Source organism: Papio anubis, chromosome 15 (assembly GCF_008728515.1).
Source record: "Papio anubis isolate 15944 chromosome 15, Panubis1.0, whole genome shotgun sequence".
In the NCBI taxonomy this organism is placed as follows: Eukaryota; Metazoa; Chordata; class Mammalia; order Primates; family Cercopithecidae; genus Papio; species Papio anubis.
This window is the reverse complement of record NC_044990.1, coordinates 90,630,777-90,655,908: the sequence shown is the minus strand read 5'-3', so window position 1 is coordinate 90,655,908 and position 25,132 is coordinate 90,630,777. Positions and strand designations below refer to the sequence as shown.

The 25,132-nt window shown below is 52.7% G+C and overlaps 1 protein-coding gene across 13 annotated transcripts in view; it reads right to left on the bottom strand.

Annotated features, from left to right (window-relative positions):
* Positions 1-25,132, bottom strand: part of ATP11A (ATPase phospholipid transporting 11A) — a 182,347-nt gene that overhangs the window by 79,147 nt on the left and 78,068 nt on the right. For all 13 annotated transcript variants that reach the window (XM_021929353.2, XM_021929355.2, XM_021929356.2 and 10 more), the window contains 1 exon segment: positions 7,045-7,167. In XM_021929353.2, the coding sequence (XP_021785045.1) occupies positions 7,045-7,167 (123 nt within the window).

Here is a 25,132-nt window from a genome sequence, read left to right as displayed (position 1 = left end):
GGTTCTGGGGATCAGGATGTGGACCTCTGTGGGAGGCCATCCTTCTGCTGCCACACTCAGTTTTCTTCATGTGAATGCAACAAATCGAGAACCAAGAGGCAAGAGCTTTGGACGGAAAAGTAGCCACACAAACTGAGACAGAGTAGAGAACACATGGCTGGCTCTTCATTCCTTCTGCTTCTCATTCAGAAAAAAGTAAACAAAAACTCCAGATTGCTAATAAAATATAGGGACTTTCTTCCTTTACAAATTGAGAATTTGCTAACCCCACCTCAGGATAATTTAGGTACTCTACGAAATTCTGGAAATATTTACTCTTTAGCATACAGAGTAAACACACAGACTTCAGAGTCAGTGTCAGTCCCCACCTTCGATCCTGGCCCTGCCATTTAAAAACCATGTAAACTTCAGCAAATTATTTAATGATTCTGAGCTCTAGTTTTCTTGTCTATACAACTTGGCAAACATTATACATGTGATCGGTCTTTTTAAATATTTGAGAAAGATGTATTTTCTCTCAAATGGGCCATAATGAAAAAGTCAGGTACTGTCCATTAACTTTTAAAGGGACGCATTAAGGAAATAGCTTAGCCCACCCATGTGAGGCCAGTCTTACTTTCCAGCACCCAAGTCAACAAACTTATTATAATTAAACATTTCCACAAATTTCTATAATATATCACTCAGTAACAGTCACATTAATGAAAAAAGAGTCTACTTAAAATTCCACCTTTCATTTACTGAAGTACTTTCAGGTGAAAAGTTCACGCTGTCCAGGATCCCTTCCAAAGGACCCTTGGAACTCAAGTGACGGTGCAGGTGCAACAAGCTGGCCACAGGCCAGGAACTGTGGCAGTGGAGATGAGCCACAGAGATTCACAATGCTCCTCTCTACGGTTTAAAAAGTTCCCGTGTTATACGAGGAAGCTTTGGTCATATTTATGAGATAAAATATGATCTGTAATCCTTCCCAACATGCAGATCAACTTCCATCAGGCCTGGAAGGCTGTGCAAACTCATGGTCTTGCCATAATTATTTTTTGTTTTTGAGATGAAGTCTCACTCTGTCACCCTGGCTGGAGTGCAGTGGCGCCATCTCGGCTCACTGCAACCTCCACCTCCCAGGTTCAAGGGATTCCTGTGCCTCAGCCTCCCGAGTAGCTGGCATTACAGGTGTCCCCCATGATGCCCAGCTAATTTTTGTATTTTTAGTAGAGACAGGATTTCACCATGTTGCCCAGGCTGATCTTGAACTCCTGACTTCAGGTGATCCACCTGCCGCAACCTCCCAAAGTGCTGGAATTACAGGCATGAGCCACCGTGCCTGGCCTGGACTTGCCATATTTGAATGTTACTGTACAGCTTTGGAATTTGAAACCACCTGCACGATTGCTTTATTCTTTTCTTTTCTTGAGACAGGGTCTTACTCTGACTGTCACCCAGGCTGGAGTGTCCTGGCACAATCTCAGCTCACTGCAACCTCTGCCTCCCAGGTTCAAGTGATTCTCCTGCCTCAACCTCCCGAGTAGCTAGGACTACAGGTGCCCGCCACCACGCCCAGCTAATTTTTGTATTTTTTAGAGACAGGGTTTCACCATGTTGGCCAGGCTGATCTAGAACTCCTGACCTTGTGATCAACCCGCCTCGGCCTCCCAAAGTCCTGGGATTACAGGTGTGAGCCACTGCGCCTGGCCTCAATTGCTTTATTCTTATCTGGCACTGAGGGCTGCAGCCGAGCCCCATGATGCTGTGTAATCTCTGCGTTTCACAGAGTAAGTTATTACTGCTGACCATTACTATTGTCAAAAGGAGGGTTATTAATTCCTGGTGACGTTTAACAAGAAAAGTGAAATCCCAATGAACTCATTTAAATGGTCATAACTACACTGATATAGCAGTACCATCTGGATAAAATAAACTAAAATGAGCATTTTATTCCACACATTGGAGCGAGAAAGCTGACAAGGGTGGTCAGTTATCCTTTGCTCATCGTTGTTGAATTGTAAAAATATAAATATTTGCCTGGGAACACAATGTAATGTAATGCTGGGCCCTTCAACTGTGATACAATCAGTGGATGTCCTCAATCCTGGGAACTCCTGGCATGAAAAAGCCACAGCATAGAACCAAGTGGTTTTCCTCCTACAGGAAATCTGGGAAAACTGAGTGGCCCTCGGCACCTCTCTTCACCTCCAAAGACACCATGCATTTTGCTGAATGACACGGGACAGTCATTCTTTTCATTTCTCACTTGTACGACAGACACCACAGCCAGAGTCCACAGCTGCCCTGGCTCTGATTCTGGCCCTGAGCTGGAACGTCTCACTTGTGTCTGAGCCTCACGCTTCTGCCTGTCTCCTGTCCCTTGGGAAGTCAGTCTCTGGTTTTGTGTTACTCACCAGCAGTGTTGTGTGCAGACAGGGAAGAGCACGGCCTCACCTAGCCTGCCTCTGGCCTCTGGCCACGAGACAAACCCGGGCACTGTCCTCTGACAGCAGCCCGGGCGCCCGCAGGAGCCCCTGAAAGCTGTCTGAAGCCTCAGCCAGTGTTTACCTGAACACGGCCCCAGCACCGCAGGGCCCACCTGACAGTCCTGAAAACGACGGGGACACCGAACACCCATCTGCTTGGGACAACAAGCCACTCGCATGGAAATGAGGTCACTCTTTCGTTTGGGAGGCAGGGATGCAAAACAGAGAAAATCATGCCTGGACGGTGGATTACTGATGCTGGAAATTCGTGAGCACCCAGAGGGGCTGTTAAGAAAAGTGCCCCTGGACAGGCACGGCGGCTCACGCCTGTAAACCCAGCACTTCGGGAGGCCAAGGCGGGCAAATCACCTGAGGTCAGGAGTTCAAGACCAGCCTGGCCAACAACGGCAAAACCCCATCTCTGCTAAAAATATAAAAATCAGCTGGGTGTGGTGGCGGCGCCTGTAGTTCCAGCTACTCGGGAGGCTGAGGCAGGAGAATCACTTGAACCGGGAGGTGGAGGTTGCAGTGAGCCAGGATCGGCGGCATGCTCCACCCTGAGCAGAGAACTCTGTCTCAAGCAAAAACAAAAACAAAACAACAAAAACAAAAACAAGAAAGGGGTCCCAGGCTCTGAAAGAAGTCAAGCCCAGTGCCAGACTGCAGGGGTTCACGGGAGGAAGTCAGCCCAGTGCCAGACTGCAGGGGTTCACAGGAGGAAGTCAAGCCCAGTGCCAGACGCTGCAGGGTTACGGAGGGAAGTCCAAGCCCAGTGCCAGACTGCAGGGGTTACGGAGGGAAGTCCAAGCCCAGTGCCAGACTGCAGGGGTTACGGAGGGAAGTCCAAGCCCAGTGCCAGACTACAGGGGTTACGGACTAGTCTATCCTCTTCGGTGGCCTCAGACACACGACTGAGCTCTAAGCCTCAGCTTCTTCATGAATATGTCAGGAATAATCAGTATTGGGGGTTCACAGGGTTGTTTAGAAGTTACACGATATAATAAAACACGGAAATCATTTATACAAATATAAGTCATGAAAACATTGGCTATACCTACGAATTACAGAGGGAATTTTTCCTCCCCAGTTACCAGAAGGGGATTCAGCTTTCTTGAAAGCATGGAGGGACAGCATAGGCTAAGCCAAGATTTAATTCTGTAGCCTCCTGTGGGCAAAGCAGGGAACCACGTGAATTCTGTGCCCTGAAGTACAAACCTGGAAAGGGAGGCATGCAGTGATCCATCACTTTCTGGAGTTCAGCATTCCCCACGTGGGGAGTGCAAGCAGGCCTGGGGGAGCTCTGCACAGCACAGGCAGCAGGGAATGGGGCATGCTGGGCTGTCATTTCGGGTTTTTGACATTGCCTAAAGTCTCTCCCCAAGAAGGAAACGGAATTCTATCAATCACCGATCACCAGTAACTGCAGTTCCGTCAAACAGATGAGAAGTTAAAAATAATCCGACAGCATTTTCATCCCGTTACGACTTCTTCCATGACAAAGGCTTTCATCCTTTGATTTCATAAAAGCAAACTTGCTGAGAACAAGCTTCTGTGGTACTTAAAAAGTCTTAACTACTAGCATTTCTTTCTTTTAGGTAGAAATCATTTCCTCCCCGAGCCCAGGAAAACAGAGATACACTGTCACAACTGTATTCTCCAAAATCAGCCATAAACTTACGTTTTACAAATTAGACAGCATTTTTTCACACATCTTGAGCTGTTAAATTAAAATAATTATGAGTCCTCAAGTCCAGGTTCCAGAATTCCACTTTGGTTTATCTGGATCAAGGTTACTGTCAGGCCAGCTACCTGCCTAGATTCCAGACTCCAGCCTTTCTGAGGGCCTTTCCTTCCTGAGTTCTATTAGCAAAAGGGGTTATGCCAGACGTAACTTTCCCCCGAAATTACACAACCTCATCCACTTGAAACTGAGACTAAGCCGCTAATCCCACCTCTGTGAAGAGCGAAGATCTCAATGCATGGGTGGATTTGAGAGCACAGCCCCTTCTGTCCTCGGCGGCTGAGACGAAAGGCGCCCAAGTGCTCTCCTGGCCCCGCGGCGCCCTCCACCTGCGCTCAGATGGCGCTGCTGAGAGCCTGTTGACCCGGGTCTGTGTGTTCCTGCGTGAGGGCTTCCTGGTAGGAAGGAGCCTTACGGCTTCTAAAAGGCCCTGAAAACCGGCAATAAGCCCACAAAACCCATCCTGACAACCCAGCCACCGCAGGGCTTCCCGGATCAGAAACCGCAGAGGCCTCAAGGGGCTCCCGTTCCACAGGGAGCAGCGGAGCGGGGGGAAGGCCCAGCCGAGGGGGAGAGAGGGTAGCGCAGAGCCTGGGAGCAGGGCCGGGAGGCGTGAAGCCACCGAGGCCACTGCCTGCAGGGATGTTCGAAACAGACAGTAGGGAAATGACAAAACTTGAATGATATAGCAAAGGAGTCAGGAATCGTCATGCTCTGTTATCTCCTCCAGAACCGCCACGGGCAATCACAGGAAGCAGTTTCCCGCCAGCCCCTGCCAGGGGGACCAGGACCCTCCTCCAATGCCTGGATCAAGCTCTGCTGCTTCTGCTGGTTTCCTCCCTGCGGCCCCACACAGCACCTCATCTGCTGGTTTCTTCCCTGAGGCCCCACACGGCACCTCATCTGCTGGTTTCTTCCCTGCGGCCCCACACGGCACCTCATCTGCAGGGAGAACCAGGCACGCGGGGCGGTCGGGCGAGCTCTGCCCCAGGAACGGAGAAGCCAGCTCCCAGGAGGTGGGCTGGGTGATGCCTTCACGGCCCCCATCCGGCTGAGATGAGCCCCGCTGTGCGGGGGGGCCACGGTTCCACACACCCATCACCCAGATCCTGGAATCCCGCCCTACAAGTCCACAGTGGCACCACATGTGGACACTGGGTGCTTCCTGCCTCCCTGTACCTCTGGGCCGCGCAGGCTGAGTTCTAAGAAGTACGTCTGGGATTCGTTTTGGGCTGGAGGGTGGGTGAAGTACATACTAGCTTGGAAACTACCTTCAGTGAGCTCCGCCTGAGACTGTGTCGACTTTAGAACTTTATAAACATCACCACTCAGAGACAATATTTTGGATGTGATTTCTCATCAGTACATTTCTCCTTCCACGAATCATGCCTGGGAAACCACCCACAGCACTTCTCTGGTTGGGACTTTGTTTTTCAGCATTTATATGTCCTGTTTCTAGAGGTTAAAGCTATTAAAATTTTTTTGTAATCCTACAGTTACAAATTAAATAATCCCATAAAAATGCTTTAAAAAGGTGACCTTTTCTGTTGTAAAATATTCTTCAAAAATGTGCAACTCTTCAAGAGCACATAAATAATTAAGAACCACAGGGGTCTACATGCCAGGACACCTGGTGTGGATTAAGCAGATCTCCACAGGGGTCTACACATCAGGACACCTGGTGTGGATTAAGCAGATCTCCACAGGGGTCTACACATCAGGACACCTGATGTGAATTAAGTAGGTCTACACAGGGGTCTACACATCAGGACACCCGCTGTAGATTAAGTAGGTCTACACAGAAGTCTACACGTCATGACACCTGGTGTGAATTAAGTAGGTCTACACAGCGGTCTACAAGTCAGGATGCCTGGTGTGAATTAAGTAAGTCTACACAGCGGTCTACACGTCAGGACACCTGGTGTGAATTAAGTAGGTCTACACAGCGGTCTACACGTCAAGATGCCTAGTGTGAATTAAGTAGGTCTACACAGGGGTCTACACGTCAGGACGCCCAGGGTGAATTAAGTGCGTTTGCATGTAAGGACACACGTGTGAATTGTGGGCCGCCACACGCGTCCCTATGTGCAGCTCAGTCATGTGTGTGCCTGTGTTTGGCTCATCCATTTTGAAGGACAATGAAGATAAACGGAGTCTGAACACAGGCACACGCGTTCCACATTATCTGGAAAGCACAGTTTACCCCGTGTTTAACGGCAGCAGCTAAATTTCCACCCTATTCTTAAGACCCGTTTCCAGGTCACTCTCGGAACGTGGGAAATGTGTGTGCACTTCCACGCTCCCGTCCATGGAGAGAAATATGCTCCGTTTAGACCGCGGCACTCTGCTCACGCTTCCTACGCTGTGCCTGGGCTGCACCTCCTGAACAAGCTCAAAGACCTCCCTGGGTCTGCGCCTGGACTGCGTTTGTTGGCTCCTTCTCCAGGGTGGCTGGTAGCGTTTCTACCTTACCAGTGCTGAGACTCTGGCCAGGGTGGCCCACGAGAAGCACATGGCCAGACGCCTCAGAAGTGGGAGCTGGGTGGGGTTTGGATCCTGGACTTCAGAACTACGCTGCCTCTGTGACACAGTCGCCCGAGAGTAGAGACACTGCGCTGTGAGCCCTGGCCAGGTGGAAAGCCTTCTGTGGGTGGTCACCGGGAGGGAGAGTGCAGCACCCTTGGTGAGGTCCTGATCCGAAGCCTTTGCTAGGGGTGACTGGTGGCCGTGACAGCAGGGCCAGGAGCAGAGCTGGTCTTTGAAACCGAGAAGCACTAACACCCCCCAGCAACTGCTTTTTAGACACATCGTGGACACTCAGACCCGAGTTACCTTGGACGAGACGATCCTGTTGTCTGGGTATCTCTGTGGGATGTAGGCCTCTGCGCCCGGAGGTGGCTCCCTGTGTCCCACGTAGATGGTCCTGCTGTCCACCCAATTCTCTTCTCCTGCACACTGCGGAAAGGAGAGCAGTGTTAGGCAGCTGCCTCAGAACCCGCATCAGAGGCTCTTGCCCAGAATGTTGCCTTGAGGCATGTTCATCGGAACGGAGACTCGTACCTGCTGCTGACAGCATTGTTCAGGGCTGCGGGGAGACCTGGGCCCCAGCACCTGGGACGGAGCCACCCTGTCTTATGCAGCCCTCCTGGGCCAAGGTCTTCTGGTGAGCACCAGGAGGCTCTGCGCTCCTGTGAGGGCCACATAGTGAACTCCAAAGCTGACTGCCAGTGGCAACAGCTCAGGGTGTGCACATAAGAACAGAATGCATGGCTTCCAAAACAAAAGAGACAGTGATGCTGCGAAAGGTCTTTAATGGCAGAAGAAAGAAAAACTATGATATTGGGGTAGAAGGCAGGACTTGACTCCAGGGGTGGGGCTTGGACACCGGACCAGATTGAGGACTAGCAAAAACAGGGCTGGGGCAGAGGCAGCTTTCCATCAGACATGCCCGCGGTGTGCCTGTCGGTTTAGCATTGCCATGGCAACAGCCAGGAGCCGCCGCCCTGTTCCATGGCAATGACCTGATTGCCCAGAAGTCACATCCTTCTAGAAATGTCTGCATAAACCACCCCTTAATCTGCATGCAATTAAACCTGCCCTGAGCTACTCCTCTCTGCCTATGGGGCAATGCCACTCTGCAAGGGCAGTCAGGGAGCTGTAGCCCTCCCTGCCTCTTCAATAAAGCTGTTTTCTTCCCCCTCCTGCTCCTGCTTGCCCCTGAATTCTTTCCTGGGCAAAGCTAAGAACCCTCCAGGTTCTTGCCCCACTGTGGGGTCACTGGCCCTGCATCTGCACATGTATACCCGCATCTGCACACGTAGAAGAGTCACTCAACCCTTCCGGGTGTCTGCTCAGGAACAGGAAGGCTCTCCTGCAAAGATGACTTGGGCCTGACCATCTGTATTACTCAGAACACTGTATTTGGAGGAGTCAAGAAAACAGCTCTGACAAGAAATATTTCAACAACACTCAGGCGGGCCATTTGATGTCAGCACGAAAACCACAAAAATACCTTAGCTCGTAATGAGAAATCCAAATGCCACATCTGAATACGCAGCCCTGGCCATGGCCCCAGCCCACCTCAGAATGCACGGCCCCAGCACAGGGCCCCGGGCCCACCTCGGAACACATGGTCCTGGTACACCGCCCCGGGCCCGCCTCAGAATACGTGGCCTTAGCATGTGGCTCTCGTCCCATGACCCACTTCTCTGAAGGAACTGCAAGACACTAGCCTTTCTGGGGCATGAGAAACACAGCTGAAGAGGAGACGGAAGCCTCCTCCGCGAAGGGAACGCTGGTGCGATGGGACGGGAAGGACGAGTGGGCACTGCCGTCCAAGGGCTGACCGTTGGCTGCTGGGCCACTCCTCGCCGCAGGCACGGGGACAGTTTCCCACTGGGCTTCTCACCCATGAGGGGGATGCCAGCACTTTCTCAGGGTCCTGGAGCATGAAATGAGGCAACAGGAACAGAAGACGGCCAGGGGCCCGGCCCAGCACAGATGCCTGTGAACGCTCGGGGCGACTCCTCTCTGTGTGGGCTGCCCCTTGGTGCTTCAGGGAACTCTTGTTTTTTAAAGCCAAAAAAGGCAGGCAAGGCCTGAACAGTCTGGAGTCCCTGTCTGCGTGGTGCTCTTGTTTATAACCTCACGCTGGCTGTTTTTGGTCTTGTTTATGTCATCAGCTCCTCTGCTCCTCTAACATCCTTTCAGAGGAAGCCCTTCCACACTGTCCCACCCAGACGTCCCGGAGAGGAGCTGTGCGAATGTCCGCACATTTGCTGTAATAAAGTCCATCGGCAGGTAATTCACTTCCAATTTCTTTTATTAGGACTCAGCTTTGCAGAACAGTGTAAAGTAAAATAAAGGAAAGAGATCACAGCAGTCCCCACGTGCCCCAACTGTGTTTTCAGAGATGTTCAGCTGAGACTATGAACCAGCGTTTCCACGGGGAGCCGAGGCTTCCACGCTCCTGGGGACAGATGTACACAAGGCAGCCACGAGGCCAGTGAGGAGCACTCCACCCTCAAATGAGCCAGAGGCAGTTTTCCTCGGCGCGACCTTGGGTTGTGGCCTCCCCGTGAGCCTGCTGGCCATGCAGTAACTGTCATCCTAGACTCAAAGCCAAGTGGGCAGCGCAGCCCCACTGCCCTGACCATGCCACAGTCTGGCTGCCCCTCCCCACAAGGACAGGCCCTCCTCCTTGGGACTGGGTCTCCCCGCCTGACGGGGGCCTTCCCAGCTGCCTCTATTTTGTGGTGAAGTCAACAAACCTAAGAGATGCAGGGATGTGGACTTTAAAAGCATCTTAGGAGCTTCATAAATAAACTGCTGCCTATAAAGGCTAAGAAAAGTCCCTGGCTCCTTTGTTTTCTCAGAGCACAGCCAAACAGATGCTTCTCATTCTCATGGAATCAGGAAATTGCACTGAATAAGAACATAAGTGAACCAGAAAAAGAGAGAAAAGCATACAGGTATCTTTTAATACAAAAGTGAAAATCGTAGAAACTTTCTTCTAAGCTTCAAAGACAGCAACTGAATTTCAGGAGTGGCCACGAGCCCAGACACTGGCTCTGAAAGCTGAACGCTTTCCTGGAGCCGTGTGGCATCGCCCACGCCACGGTGAGCTCACGCTGCCCGGACGCTTCCAGCCAGCAACAAAGGGACCCTGTCTCCTGGAGGCACGATCAGGATGAATGGATGAAGTCCACTCCATATTCTCAACAGTGCCGAGCAGACGTTTATCGTTAAATAATTACATCAAAAACAACTCAAATACAGCCCAACAGTGTAGTGGCGTTTAAACCGACACAAGTAGGAATGACTATTTTTGTCTGTGCCATGACATCACAAAATCAGCTGCCAACATGCAGTGGACCTTGCCTGGCAAGTGGGTTGCTTGCCTGGCAGCCTTGTCAGCGTAACAGATACCAGACTGGATCAGGAAAGGACCTGAGGCCATGAGGTCACTTAGACGGCCTCACCCAGGGCATCAGGAAGGACAGAAACCTAAGTGTCTCTTCGGGTTCACGCTTCGAACCAAAGGGAGCTCTTTGTGTTGCATTCTCCACAAATGTTCACTTTTGTTTTTTTCAAAGTGAAAGCAAGTTCATTACAAAACTAAACAAATAAAAGAACGGCTACTCCACAGACAGAGCAGCCCACAAATGTTCAAATTCTAGGAAGACTAAACTGACCAAAAGGAACAGAGCTGAAAATACGCTGGACCCCCAGAGGATGTAGACACGATCCCAAACGGCAGCCTGGGGACCGGGCGCCCGGTTCCTGCTGCTCACTGGCTCTGTGGCTGTGGCTGCATCACACCACGTGTCTCTGTCAAATGTCGTCAGCAGCGACATGAAGGGATTAGAAGGGCCAACCTTCGTGGTCCTCCCAGCCCGAAGATTCTGGTTCTCTGTACAGTTAGCAACAAAAACAAACTCAGGAGCCCCAATCATGTAACTTTTGAACCTCACCAGTCTTGAACCCAGGGCCAGACATGCTGTGCATAAATGGTGGCACAGACAAAACAGGGTCCCCACCAGGCACAGTGGTTCATGTCTTTAATTCCAGCACTTTGGGAAGCTGAGGCAGGCAGATCGCTTGAGGCCAGGAGTTCAAGACCAGCCTGGCTAACATGGTGAAACTCCATCTCTACTAAAAAAAAAAAAAAAAAAAAAAAAGTAGCTGGGCATGGGGGCGCCTGTAGTCCTAGCTACTCCGGAGGCTGAGGCAGGAGAATCGCTTGAACCCCAAGGTGGAGGCTGCAGTGACAAGATGGCTCCACTGCTCTCCAGCTTGGATGACAGAGCGAGGCTCCGTCTCAAACAAACAAACAAGCAACAAAAAACGGGGTCACACCACACAGGGTTTTTTTCAGGATTCAGAGTAAAGACACAGGTAGTCAGGAAGCTCTCCAGGGCAAGAGGATGGAGACCCCAGCCTCTCTGTGTTCCCAGACAGGATCAGCGACACAGCTCAGCCAGCCCCACAGCCAGAGGCTCCCATCAGCAAAGCAAAGCTGAAACCAGGCACCAAACTGTCTGTGTCAAGTAGCAGGTTTCCTAACCACTCATTAACAACCCATTGTCCAAACGGCATCAGAAAGCCACGTGGCATGTCCCCTGGAGGGCTGGCATCCAGTTCCAGCTGAAGTAAAAATCCACCCTGTGCTGATGGGACTGACCAGAGGACACAAACTGACCAAGGGAAACATCTCGAGCAACTCCAGGAGGGGCACAAAAAATTCCACGAGAAGGTTCACAGCTGCACTCTTCAAGGAAGACACAGGTGGCAGCCTCCAAACGCGCATCCACTGACGAAGGGATACACAGAAGGGAAGGAAGCGCTGACACCCACACCAACACACGTGGGGCCAGAAAGCATCCCGCGTGTGAAGCAACACCGTGTTGTGAGTCCATTCTGATGAAATGCCCAGAAAAGGTGAACGCAGGGATGGGGACTGATGGGGGCTGATGGGGGCTGACAGTGGGTGCGGGGGCTGCCGGGGGCTGGGCGAATGGCTGCCCAGGGGATGAAAACCTTCTGGGTTGGAGGGTGGTGGTAGTTGCTGATGGTCCCTGACCGGCAGGTGAAAACCTTCTGGGTGAGAGGGAGGTGGTGGGCACATGACTGAATATTTTCCAGTTGGAACCAACGGATTGCATGCTTTAAAAGGGAGGATTTTAAGGTATGTGAATTATACCTCAGTAAAAATGTTATATTTTCTTTTTAACGAGACAGAGTTTTGCTCTCATCACCCAGGCTGGAGTGCAGTGGCAAAACCTCGGCTCACTGCAAACTGCACTTCCAGGTTTAAGCAATACTCCTGCCTCAGCCTCCCTAGTAGCTGGGATTACAGGCAAGCACCACCACGTCCAGCTAATTTTGTATTTTTAGTAGAAATGGTGTTTCACCATGTTGGCCAGGTTGGCCTCAAACTCCCGACCTCAGGTGATCCGCCCGCCTCAGCCTCCCAAAGTGCTGGGATGACAGGCGTAAGCCACCGCATCCAGAAGGAAAAGTCATTCCTAGATGTCAGAATTGCTTCTCTGTTTCAGTCTTCCGTGTAAATTCTAGAAACTTAGATATAAAGCTCTTCCTGAAAATCTCCGAGGAAGTGAAAACGATTTACTTTTAAAACATAATTACTTTTTTTAGAGATGGTGTATTGCTGTGCTGTCCTGGCTTGGAGCACAGTGGCTATTCACTGCAGTGACCGTTCACAGGGACAATTAGAGTGCACCATAGCCTTGAACTCCTGGGCTCAGGCAGTGCTCCCTGTGCAGCTTCCCAAAACACTGAGATTGCAGGCATGCCACCACGCCCCCCAAATTACTTCAACTTAAAATGAGAATGTATTTCCAGCTACCTCAGTGTTTTAACAACCCTGAAAAGAGTTACAAGGTTTTGGCCCGGCTGCCATTTCTTACACAGCATAACTGCATGGAAGCTGGAGTGTGCGGGGGCTTTCAAAGCTGCTAACCCCGACCACCTCCCCTCACAGAGCCGCTCAGCTCAGCAAACCTCCGCCAACTGCACCTCACACACTGATGAGAGGCACGTGGAGGCTTCAAGGCCTCAGGGCCTCCGGTGTGCTTTCTGTCCACCACATCAGCTGCTCACCTGGCCGCTAAAAAATACATTTTTGCAAAAGGTATGTGTGGTATGATGCTAAACATGACCATCTGCCTCATTTCCACGACTCACACAGAAGACTGTAGAAGGAGGAACAGGAAGGAGTGCCACAGGGTTGGGAAAACAGGAAAATGGACCCCAGCGTGCCTTCCGGACAGAGGCGCCCGCACATGGGCCGTGCCTTCCTTCCAGGCCAGGCCCAGGCCTCTCCATGCAGGGTGCCATGAGAGGACCTCTGAGAGGAATTCCGCATCTGGAGTTGCGGGAGAAAGAAACAGTGAGCGGCGTGTGGGCAGCGCGTGGGGAGGGGGCGGCAGGGCCTCCCGGCTGCATGGAGCCCACGGTGGAGGAAGTCTCACGTCCCTTCTCCTAATATGTGTGCTCAGGACACAGCACTGTGCAGCGTCCTGGCCGCCTTCCCACCAGCGGGAGGGGGCTTCGCAGAGGGGCAGCTGTAACTGCATAGCACAGGAGTGTCAGAGAAAAATGTCACCACAAATCGCAACAGTGCAGCTACCTGGGCAGCCTCCGGGGCTCCTTCCCTTAATTATTATTATTATTATTTTCTTCTTCTGAGACAGTCTCGCTCTTGTCCCGCAGGCTGGAGTGCAATGGCGTGATCTCGGCTCACTGCAACCTCCGCCTCCCAGGTTCAAGCAATTCTTCTGCCTCAGCCTCCCAAGTAGCTGGGATGACAGGCATGAGACACCACGCCTGGCTAATTTCTGTATTTTTAGTAGAGATGGGGTTTCACCATGTTGGCCAGGCTGGTCTTGAACTCCCGGCCTCAGGTGATTCGCTCGCCTTGGCCTCCCAAAGTGCTGGGATTACAGGTGTGAGCCATCGTGCCATCTTGATTATTTTTTAAAAGATAGTTTTGACATTTGGGATTGATCCACTGCTGCCTGAAAACACACAGTCTTTGTGCACGTGCCTGGCAGTGTTGCTTTCTGACAGGTGCCAGCGCCCAAGCTTGGTAGTGCCTGGCAGTGTGGCTTTCTGACTGGTGCCCAGCACCTGTGTTCAGTGACTGAGGAAAATTTCCCCAAGGAGCAAACACCCCTGAGGCCACTGCCACGGGAGCATGAACTCTAAACCCACGGTGCAGAGAGGCTCCAGGGGCGAGACGCTGCGTTTCAGAAGATCTACGATGCGACACTCTCAGTGTGCACCACAGCACGTGGTCAGATATTAATCCCAGGCCAGGAGCTGGAGCCTGTCACCTGACAGGTCATCTCAGCCGGGCGCAGGGGCTCACGCCTGTAATCCCAGCACTTTGGGAGGCCCAGGTGGGTGGATCACCTGAGGTCAGGGGTTTAAGACCAGCCTGGCCAATACGGCAAAACCTCGTCTCTACTAAAAATAACAAAAATTAGGCAGGAGTGGTGGCACATGCCAGTAGTCCCAGCTACTTGGGAGGCTGAGGCAGGGAGAATGGCTTGAACCTGGGAGGTGGAGGTTGCAGTGAGCCAGGATCGTGCCACTGCATTTCTGCCTGGACGACAGAGTGCGACTCTGTCTCAAAAAAATAAATAAATAAAATAGAATTTACTATTGCTTCCGATTTGACAGAGCGTGACGACAAACCCAGAACCATCGCCACACAGGCTGGAGCGCCGCGTGCAAACTCACCCCCGATCAGTTATCCAGATGGTTTAGGCAGCGTTCAGTGTCACACAGCACAGGAGTGGCACTGGCCTCGCTGGCCCTGTGACCCTCCCCGCAGTTCTCTGTTAATGAAGTGTGGAAGTGAACAGGGCAAGGGAGAGGATGGAGCAGGCAGCATGGAGGAATTGGCTCCAACGTGCCCAGTCTGGGGATGGAAGGAGGGTCTGGCATCTGCCCTGCACTTTTACTCACACACAGGACACACGAGAGGGTGTGTGGGGAACTGCCAAGGATGTGGCCGACTCAGCAGCCCCGAGGCGTGCCTTCATGCAGACGGGCTCACTTTAGGATGAGTAACAGATGTCAACATGAATCCCCATGGAAACAAACGGCGGCCACCGGAACAAGCAGCAGTGGCCACGGACTCCGAGCTGCAGGTCGGTGCCTCCACAGGCTCCCAGGGACTCCAGCCAGGCCAGGAAGGCAGGAAGGAGTCCAGGGAAGAGGCCTCGGAGGGCAGCCATGGGCCTGGTGGGGTGGGGGGTGCATGGGCTCACGCCTGGGAGGCGTGGCATCTTGTGGGGCTGGCGGGGGGTGGGGGTATTTGCTGTTCTCTGGCTGGCCCTAAGTTGGAACTGGGGGCAGAAACTAGGTCGTTGTGAACTAAGCTGCGCCCACCCTGTGCCAGGGCTATGGAGGTGTGGGCTGGGGTTCCCTGGCCACAAATGGCTCAGCCACTGTCCCTCTTCAGGAAGGATGACGCCTCTCCAGATACGCCCACTCACAGGTGGAGGGGGGCATTATGAAATAATTCAAACATGCAGAAAACTGGAGTAATTAAATAAATCACCCAGATTTCACAAATGTTAACATTTTTGCTATATTTGTACCAACCAATTTTTTTCTTACAGAAATAAACTTAAAACATAGAGTTTTATATAAGTCATTTGAAAGTATTCTTTTTAAAAAATCTGGCAATGGGTGAGTAAGAGAGGAGAAAACTGCAGTTACCTAACACCCCTTTAGAGGAGGGATGTCCTCGAGGCCCCAACCTGCTCAGCCAAAAGCACCCTGAAGCTGCTGGGAGGGGCTCCTCCTGTCAGCGTCCCCCGACCGATGGAAGCCCGCCTGTGTGCATCCCGTGCCTCCGGCTGTGTGGTAGGAAGGAAGAGGATGGGGCTAAGGCGGAGTCAGATGATGAGCCCTTCAGCAGACAGGGGGCGCTGTTGGCAGCATCTTCACAGCAGGGCTTCACGCCGTGCTCTGCTAACCCCACTGGAAGAAGAAACACCTAGAAGCTACGCAGCCAGCCACGGGTACTTCACCTGCACATCAAGGGCCTGTCTCAAAGCAGGGAAAGACCGATAAACTGAGTCACACCAAATGCTGCTAGCTCTCTAAGCCAGTGCAAGCAAGACCCCTGCGGCCAACCCACTTGCAGTCCCTCAGACATCACATCCGAGGCACACACCGCAGCCTGCTGGCCTTGCCACCGACCCTGAGGAAGGGTGGGACCACGAAACAATGACGCCCCCATTCCCTAGGGTCTTGTAACTCTGCAGCTCCCGTGACAGGGGACGAAGGTGGAAGGAGCTGCTCACACACACAGCCTTGCTCGCCAATGACGCTTTTCACCGATGCCAGCAGACATGTGTTGCTTCGTCAGTCTGACACACACAGGGCAGTGACAGGAAGAGGCCCAAAGGAAAGAGCGTTCATTCAGACCTGACCCAGAGACCCAGGGCTCTCACACTCTGAGACTGTGACCTGGGATGAGAAATACGTTGTAAGTCACCATGCAGTCCAGGCTGTGCGTGCAAACACAGGAAGGCGAAGCCTCCTCGTCTGCTCTGTCTGGTCCCCTGCTCTGGTTCTGTGGTCTTTCAGTGCTGCTTTACCTCGAAATGAGCTGCAACTGTGATCTGGTACGCGTCTTCTGTGAGTGGGTGCAGCACATCACACATTTGCAATTTGTAAGTTGGAATCTCAACCTCCCCTGAGAGTACCGATTAAAATAGTTGCTGGAATGGGATCTATGCTCCTCTAAAGTACCATCGTCTCCCATTTCTCCAAATACAATAAACAGGGCCCAGGCTTGACATCTTCTCAAGGGCGTCACCCAGGAAGACATGGTCCTCAACCACCCTCTTCTAATTTCTGCAACTGGAGATACCGGAAGCTTTGATGTAAGACACCTGGCTTCCAGTTTAGACCAGATGACTTACGAAACCTGGGAGGTGTCAGCTGACTTTACAAGTAAAGAAAAATCCTAGCGCCAGACTAGACCCAAGTAATTTTCTTTCATAAAAGTTCTGTTAAAAAACGAGTAAAATCAAAATAGCCTGCAGTCTATCCTTTATATTGGACATTTCCTAGAAGGGTGCAACCTTCAGCCGCAGTGCTTAGCCAGGTTCCCTCTCCTCCAGACACAGGAGGGAATTCCTTCGGCCCCAATGCTTAGCCAGGTTCTCTCTCCTCCAGACACAGGAGGGGATTTCCAGTTCTCCTTGAGAGATGGACAGGAAGCAGTGAGGCAGCAGGCACTGCGTTTGAGGAGCTGAGGTTCCTGGTGCACCTGTTTTCTAACTTGCAATGAAGAAAACCCGTCAGGTCTTCCCAAAGGCTGCCATGAACGCTGTGAACCTGGGCACCGCGGGTCCTGAAATGCAAAAGCAGAGCCCTTCCTCTAATTTCAAATCCACTACCAGAAACCACGGCAGTGTCCTAACCCAGGCAGAAACTTAACAGATCCTTCCCATCCTGTTGCTCCAACACACACCCAGGTGTGTGGAGGTTGCATGGGCCGGGGTACTGGAAGTGCAGAGCCAGCCCTCCCTCCCCTTGGGAGTAGAGGGAGGAAAGGATCCCTGCAATTCGGGAAATACTTTAATCGAGAGCCTGCGGCAGAAAAAGGGCAGCTTGTCCCTTTCCCTCTTTTCAGGGACAGCGAGGTGGACTGAAATGGGCTGACCTGGAGGCGCTGGGCTGGTCTAGCACAGAATGAGGAAGACGAGCTGAATGGGGGAGGCCTTCCAAATCACGCAGCCAGGGCTCAAGCACGCCCCCACCCCCTAGTCCCCACACGAAGGCAGTCTCCGGCTTTGATGCCTTCCAGCCTTCCACCACCCTGTGAGCTCCCCTGGGACCCCTTCTCTTCCCAAGGCAGCAGAGGCACAGGCAGGACTTCCCTGGAAGGCACAAGGTGGGGTGGAGGGTGGAGGTGGTGTGGAAATCCTTCACAGGTGCGTCTCTCCACACCCTGTGACGCACGTCACCCACAGACGCAGATTGCCACTCACGCACGCGGAGCGTTGGTGGCTGCCACACAGAGGGCACCGCAACTAAAAACACCGTGTTCCGCTGCAGGCTGCATGGAGCCCAGCGCCACAGCTGCTATCGACAGTGTTGAGGAAGGACCAGTTACCCAAAAAAGCACAGGAAAAAAGCTGTTTCTGCAGACAAAGCCCTGGGCCTTTCCTGGGACCCCCATCTGCCGCAGGGCAGCACGTTTACAAAAGGGCTACAGCTTCCCAGAGGTTCAAGGATTCCCTTCGTTTGCTCTTTCAGGGGGCAGGGAGAGTGGGCAAGGACTCCTGGTCACCAGCGGAGTGCCCAGCATTGGCTCGGGACCCGTACAGCCCGGGGAAGCAATATTCTCCTGTGGGAAGAGAAAGGCATGGTGGGTTTGGTCAACACAGAGAGAGGGCGGCATTTCCTTTGCTTAGATTAAGCAGCAAATAAATTAAAATACATGAAAACAGAAGGGCTGGGTGACACCACGCAAACTGTTGCAGGCCAATCCAGGCCACCACTAAGCAGTTTACAGCCTGCACTCTGTTCTGGGGGTGGCGATGGTGGGGCAGGGCAGGAGGTGCCACAGCTCATCAGAACCCAGATGGCACCCTCTGGGGAGGGAGATGGACAGGCCGTGGCCTGGGGCAGCACCTCACAGGCCACAGCCTTCGGGGTTCTGGGAGGATCCAGAGTTCCGCCCAGACACAGACCACCGTGGGCCAGGCCTTCCCCGTGCGGCCCACGTGCACACACACAGGGTTCCTGGGCTTTCACGGCAGAGCCGTTCCCTACGTGGAGCACTGTGATCGGATGCCAATCGTATATGATTAGGGATTGTACCTGGAATATATACAGAACGATTCAAACTCAAAAACAGAAAGACAAGGCGGAGCTCCTCTAGGGACCTGCAAATGACCAGCAAGCCCAGGAGAGGACGCAGAGCATCCTCAGTCACCAGGGAGATGCGGGGCAGCCCCGCCAAGCGGCAGAGCCAGTCGTAAAGCCCCAGGCTGCTTGACTCCACCCACAAGAAGTGTCCACACGGGCAAATCTGCAGCGACAGAATGTGGATTAGCAACTGCCCAGGGCTGGGCTGGGGCGGGAGGGGAGGGGAGCTGGGGACACAGCTTGGGAGCGCCTGGTACTGGGGACGGGGTTTCACTGGAGGGTGATGAAAATGTCTAAAATTAGATTGTGGTGATGTTGTGTAGCTTGGTAAACACAATAAAAATCATCAAATTGTTTAAGTGGGTCACTTTATGATATGTAAGTGATATTTCAACAAAGCTCTCTTCCTACACACTCGCGACAGGCTGAGCACTGCTCACGGCCCTGTTCCCAGCCACACGGCCCCACCACGGCCGCTCCAGGTCAGCACCCCTCACCACTGGAACCTTCTACCTGCTCATCTTCTGCACAAACGGGCTTCTCTCAATTTTCGTGTAAGCAACATTTTTAAAGTTTAGTTTTTATATAGTATATAGATCACTGTTGACATAACAAACTCCATCTTAGAAAAAGACTTTGTTCTACATTTCACAGCGCACTTTGCCAACAAAGATAAGGTGATTTGCTTAATAAACAAACAAAAAAAAATAAAGACAGTATCCAACCAGGTAAGGACACAGAAAGCACACCGTTGCACTCAGTTCTCACGGGAGGACTCAGCCTCGCAGTCACTTGTGATAAGAACTTGGCATCTGCCCAGCAGGCTCTGCCATCTGAGTCCTCCTCACAAGACCACGGACCACCCCGCCCAGCCCAGGGGTGGTGTCTGCTTCACTCCCCCCGACTGGTTCATTAACCCTTCCTCCTATCTCCCTTTTTCTCTTGATGTTAAATGTTACTTTGTTTGTTGCGGAGTATTTAAAACATTTATGTATTGATTAGGTATACTATAACTATGGTTTACAATATTGACCGATGTGAGGAGTGGCTTGAGCCTGGGTGCCCGCTGCTGGGACTACCCAGTGACAGGAAGCACCAGCAGTTCCTGGCTTTTGTGATTGAAATAACGTCAACAAAAGCCTCACACTACGGAAAGACACAAGTGCACGTGGACCCGGTTATCTCTAACCTTGCACCGCTCATGACAAACAGCATCTCATAGGGGGTAAAAGTGAGCCCAGTAAGTTTCCAAAGGAGTATGCCTAAGAGCAGAGAAACTAGAATAAAAGAGATTATTCCCAAAGTAAGAAGAGAGAAACAGCTGAGGGCAAGCACCATGCACCCGCGTCCTCCGGGTTTAACCAAGGGGGCAACTCCTCCCACCAGGGCAGATACAGTTGCCTGCGCCCGTCCCAGAACCCAGCAGACACGTCCAGGCTGGGTAGGATTCCAAGGTGTCTCTGTCTGGCGCACGCCTTTCCTCCCCTTGTTGCCCCAGTGAGGGCAAGATGTTTCCGCATTCAACGTTCAATCAGAAAATCGCCGGATCACCCGAAATAACCAACCTTCCACCGTGGGTCACGCCTTCCCCAACCTCACCATCAACTCTGCTAGGGTCTGCGTTGTGGCTGCCAGTCAGGTTAGAATGGGGTTAGAATGCATGCAAGGACAAAGGAGATTTTTAAAAAACAGGCTGAAAACCACTTTTAGCCAGGGTTAGTCCCTAATGGAAGTTTCACGTTTCAGCTGAGACAAACAAAACCTATTAGCCGAACGACACCGGGGGCAGAGCAGAAGCAAACCAGCCAGCCTCAGTCACTGGATCAATGTTTACAGCGGCCATTCCCCCTAATGGCCGGTTTTCAAACGTACAGGTATCCAGTGACACAGCAACTTCTTGTTCTGCTGTCTGTTTATAGCTTCAAACAGCAGCGCTCCTTGTTTGATGGTCAGAAGATCGTGGGCACTTAGGCGTTTCTAAAAATAGGCTTCCTCCTGACTCGCTGTCTCTGCCGCCTCACAGTCCAGGGAAGCGGCGCGTGGCGCCTGTGCCTGCCCGTCTCTCAGCGGCTCCCGGGAGCACCCTGGACCCCAGTGGACGTGTGGGGCTTGCTTGGGTGTAAAAAATGCAAACAAGCCCTCTGCAGGTGGACCGTGTTTCCACCGCTGTGCTGAGACACACGGCTCTCTCCCATCTTTGTCCCAGCATGCAAGCAGGGCCTGGGGTCTGGGGTGAGGCTTCATGTGGGTGCTCCCGTCCCTCTGTCCTCCTTGGTCAGAGCCACTGGCATCTGCTGGGGCAGGATCAGAAGCGCCACTGGTTCTCCCCACTCTCATCACACTCATGGTAATGATGACTGGATTTCTCTCCTTCCTTTTTTCTTATTTTTCCCCCAAACAAATCTCAGGTATTTTCAAGGCTCTCGGTGGCACTTTCCTGCCATGAAAATATTTTTCACACAAAATCACTTGGGTCACAATGATCCACAAAAGCACAGGGACATCCTTTTGATCTGGAAACACAGTCAACCTGGGAAATGCTGGATGCCAGCAAACCTAGACCATAGTTTACTGGGTCCAGAACTGAAATAATGATATAAATTCTCACCCCAAATCATTCTTGGCCTACTCTGGATTGCCTAATTCTGATAGTCTGCAGCAGTGGGAAGAAACACAGCTTCCTAAGAATCCAGACACAGGAGACACAGAGGAAAAGAGCCGGCGACCAAAGCATCGCTCGGAGCCCACGGCACGTCCAAGGATCAGGAGGGCGCAGTTAGAACAGACTCCGCAGGACTCATGAAATGCAGCAAGAGCAAAAATAACGCTGATTTCATGCGATTCACCCTCCATTTTTGACAGGAATACATTTCTGACCAGGCAGCTTGTGAAGCAGCAGCCGTGGTTAGTGGCTTCCGTTTACAGCCGCGTGGGATGGCACGGAACGTGCAAGGAAGCAATCAGACAGACCTGGCTTCCCCGCGGCTCTGAAGCCGGCCTCGGAACGGTGCCTGCACGGTGCCTCCGTTGGGACAGAGACGCCTCTTCATCACAGGGCACCGGGCAGGCTCACCCATCCCTCTGCAAATCAGTGCTAGAAATCGGCAGCTTCCTCTTAGACTCAGGCTGGTGCGTTCCTCACGGCCACGTGTTTCTGCCTGTAACTGAGGCTCATCTCACCTGGAAAACCAGGGTGGTGACGAGGTTCACATGACTGAGCTAAGGGCCAGCTCTGGGGAAGCTGGGAGAACTATAAACTCCGGCATTAGAGCCTGAGGCCAAGGTCCCTGCTCCAGTGTGCAGAAGAGAACCTGGTTTTGGCTTTGGCCAGAGGAAGCGCAGCAAAGAGGCCACGGCTGCCAGGGACCCGGGTCACGGGCTCCTTCAGTTCACCTCCAAACGCAGCAGGCAGAGGGTCGCAAGCCACTGGCCAGGACAACCATCCCGGGAGCCCCGGGGCTGAGGCCATGCTGCACCTGCTGTGCCTTTGCACCTCAGAAAGGAGGGCAGGGAGGTCCTGTGCCGGGTGTGGAGCTCAGTCCTGGCACACGCTTGGGGGTGTGAGTGGTGCTGAGTCAAGAAGAGAAAAGCAAGTGGGGGAAGCTTGGGCGTGGGGAAGGGTAGGAGCCTGGGAGGAGCTGGGGGGCGGCCCTTGGGGCCCCATCATTGCTCCTGTCTCCTGACTTGCAAACCTGCCCCCAAAGCAGTTCCACCCCCGACCACAAACACCTCCCTATCAATACACTCTGGCTCATCCCGTTACTAACGTCACAGTGCAGCCTCCACTGCCCCTCGCAAGTGAACCGCAGGTGAAGACAAGAGAGCGCCAGGAATCGGAAAACAGGCCCAGCATGAGGATGAGCAGCAACTCCGCCCTGAGGACTAGGTGAAACCAACCGGCAGGAGAAACGCTCGAGCCTCAGCACCCGACCTCCAGACTCTTCCCAAGCCACCGGAAAACACTGCGTCCCCCGCGAGCCCAGCGGGAACACTGAGGGGTCACTGCGTTTATTTCCCACGACTCAGTCCCTCCTTCTAAAGATAAATTAGCCAGCAAACTAAGCAGGCATATCCCAATTCCAATTCAAACAAACATGTTAGTATACGTGTCGCCTTTTAAGAAGCAGAAATTATATACCTTCCAAATGCATTGTAGGCATATTTCCAAAATATTGAGTATATATCTAACGAAGACAACTGCAGGACTGCGAGTCAGTAATTACAGCCTGCTGTTTGGTGAAAATACAGGCAAATTGGATAACAGCATACACAGAACAGCTCCAGACACCGCGGCGGTTCAGCTGGCGACAGTCTGCGAATGCGCTGCCTGCCATCCCGCGGCCACCCTGGATCCCCGAAGCTGAGACTCCACCGAAGGGACAGCGCAGCGTCCACTGGAGAGGCTGAGGTTGCCCCACAGCCAGTGGCCGACGCCAACTCTACAGAGGAAGAGGCCACAGAGGGCAGAAGTGGAAGTGAAGACGCTGCTGGTGGAGGTAGAGGCGAGCGCCTGGGGCTGCCTCTGTGTCCCACTAACTCATCACAGTGGCCAGGCTCCATGCCATCTTGGGAGGCCAGAATAAAAGGAAGGACGGCTATGAGGAAGGAGGAGGAGGCATAGAGGGAATTCCCAGAAGCAAACAGGCACTTGGAAAACCTTCAGGAGAAAGGAAAGAAACAGGAGGACGTGGATCCCAGGGGTGATGGGGCTGCCACCAAAGCCACCACCAAGCCAGGCCAGAGAGCAGTGACCAGAGAAGGGCATTTCTGTGACCAGTGCTTGGTGGGGAAGTGAGGAGCCAGACGGGGTTCCCCACCCAGCAGCGAAACCACAAGTCTGCGAGCCACACCTAAGTGCTGCGGGGGGTCCACACACAGGCACTGCCACCGAGCAGGTGACAAGGATGAGCCTCAAGTCAAGCCCACTGCCACAGGTGCACTCACTCTGGAGTCCTAGACCCGAGCTCTGAGAGATTTCAGAGTTTGCAGTGTGGATACTGATATATCATTGGCCAAGTGGGGAAGGTAAAGGTGGCAACTTTTTATTATGAGACTGGATATCGGAAAAACGTCCTCTCTTCACAGTAAGAGAAAAGAGTCACACACGTTTCAAAAGCCGGTTATGTGCAGATGATCAGACAGTCACAGTTACTCTGTGGTTAGGCAAAAAGCCAGGCTCCCAACAGCACCCCCACATCCTCCCCACCTTCCCACAGGGCTCCCAACACCCCACATCCTCCCCCACCTTCCCACAGGGGCTCCCAACACCCCACATCCTCCCCACCTTCCCACAGGGCTCCCAACACCCCACATCCTCCCCACCTTCCCACAGGGGCTCCCAACACCCCACATCCTCCCCACCTTCCCTGGGGGCCCCAGCACCCCACATCCTCCCTTCCACAGGGTCCATTCCATTCCATTCCTTCCACGTCCATTCCATTCCACAGGCTCCATTTCTTCCATCCATTCCATTTCCTTCTTCCTTCCATTCCCCCATCCATCCATTCCACAGATTTTAAACGCCCACGATCCATCCCCACAGATCCCCACTGAGATCCATTCACCCATTCCATTCCATTCCATTCCAGTTCCTTCCATTCCACAGGGTCCTTCCATTCCATTCCTTCCATTCCATTCCTTCTTCCGTCATCCATTCCATTCCACAGATCCATTCCCACCGAGACCCCTGTACCCACATCCCTCCTCACCTTCCCACAAGGGCCCCAGGCACCCTCACATCCTCCTCACAGGAATCCGTGTTCAAGCCTGTTTCCTGCAGAACTGGGCACCTGCTTCAGCTTTCAGCACAGTGAACGTGGAGGGAAGAGGCGGGCTCCCTCAGGTGCTCTGCCCCATCCTGGGGGGGTGGGTGGAAGCTGGTGAGGGAAACCCTCCCCCTTCCCCTTCCAGTCTCCCCAGGGAGACGGATGCAAGCATGTGACAGCGGCCCTGCAAGGACCCTAACCCCAGAAGACACTGCCGGGGCAGTCGCTGGGCTGAGGCTGCAATAGAGATTCAGCCAGGATGCCCCTTCTGGATGCAGCTCTGCAGGGAGGAGAGTCTGGTAAAAAGAGGGTCCCAGGAAAGCCCCGTGACAGCCTCTGGGTGAGGAGCTTCTCCCTCCAGCAGGGGTGTCCAAGGGAGAGAATGCATTTATGAGTTCTTACTTTCTGTTTCTGGTTGAGCCAGTAAAGCCCTTCCTCATGCCTCTTCCTCTTATTACTAGAGACAGAAATGAAAAACCATGGCTTCAAGCTGCTAAAAGCCTAAAACAAGACGAAACAGAAAGACAACAACAAAATAGGGCAGGTTGGATGACCTTGCACGGAGAGGCAGAGATCGCCTCGTCTGAAGAATAAGAAGCCCGTCTCCACCACTATTCCTTCCTTAAGCAGGCGGGCATGTCGGAAAATGCTGCGTCAATTTCTACAACCTGTGACGGGGGATCCAACCCCGACCATATCCGAAGAATCCACACTTATGAACTAAAACTGCC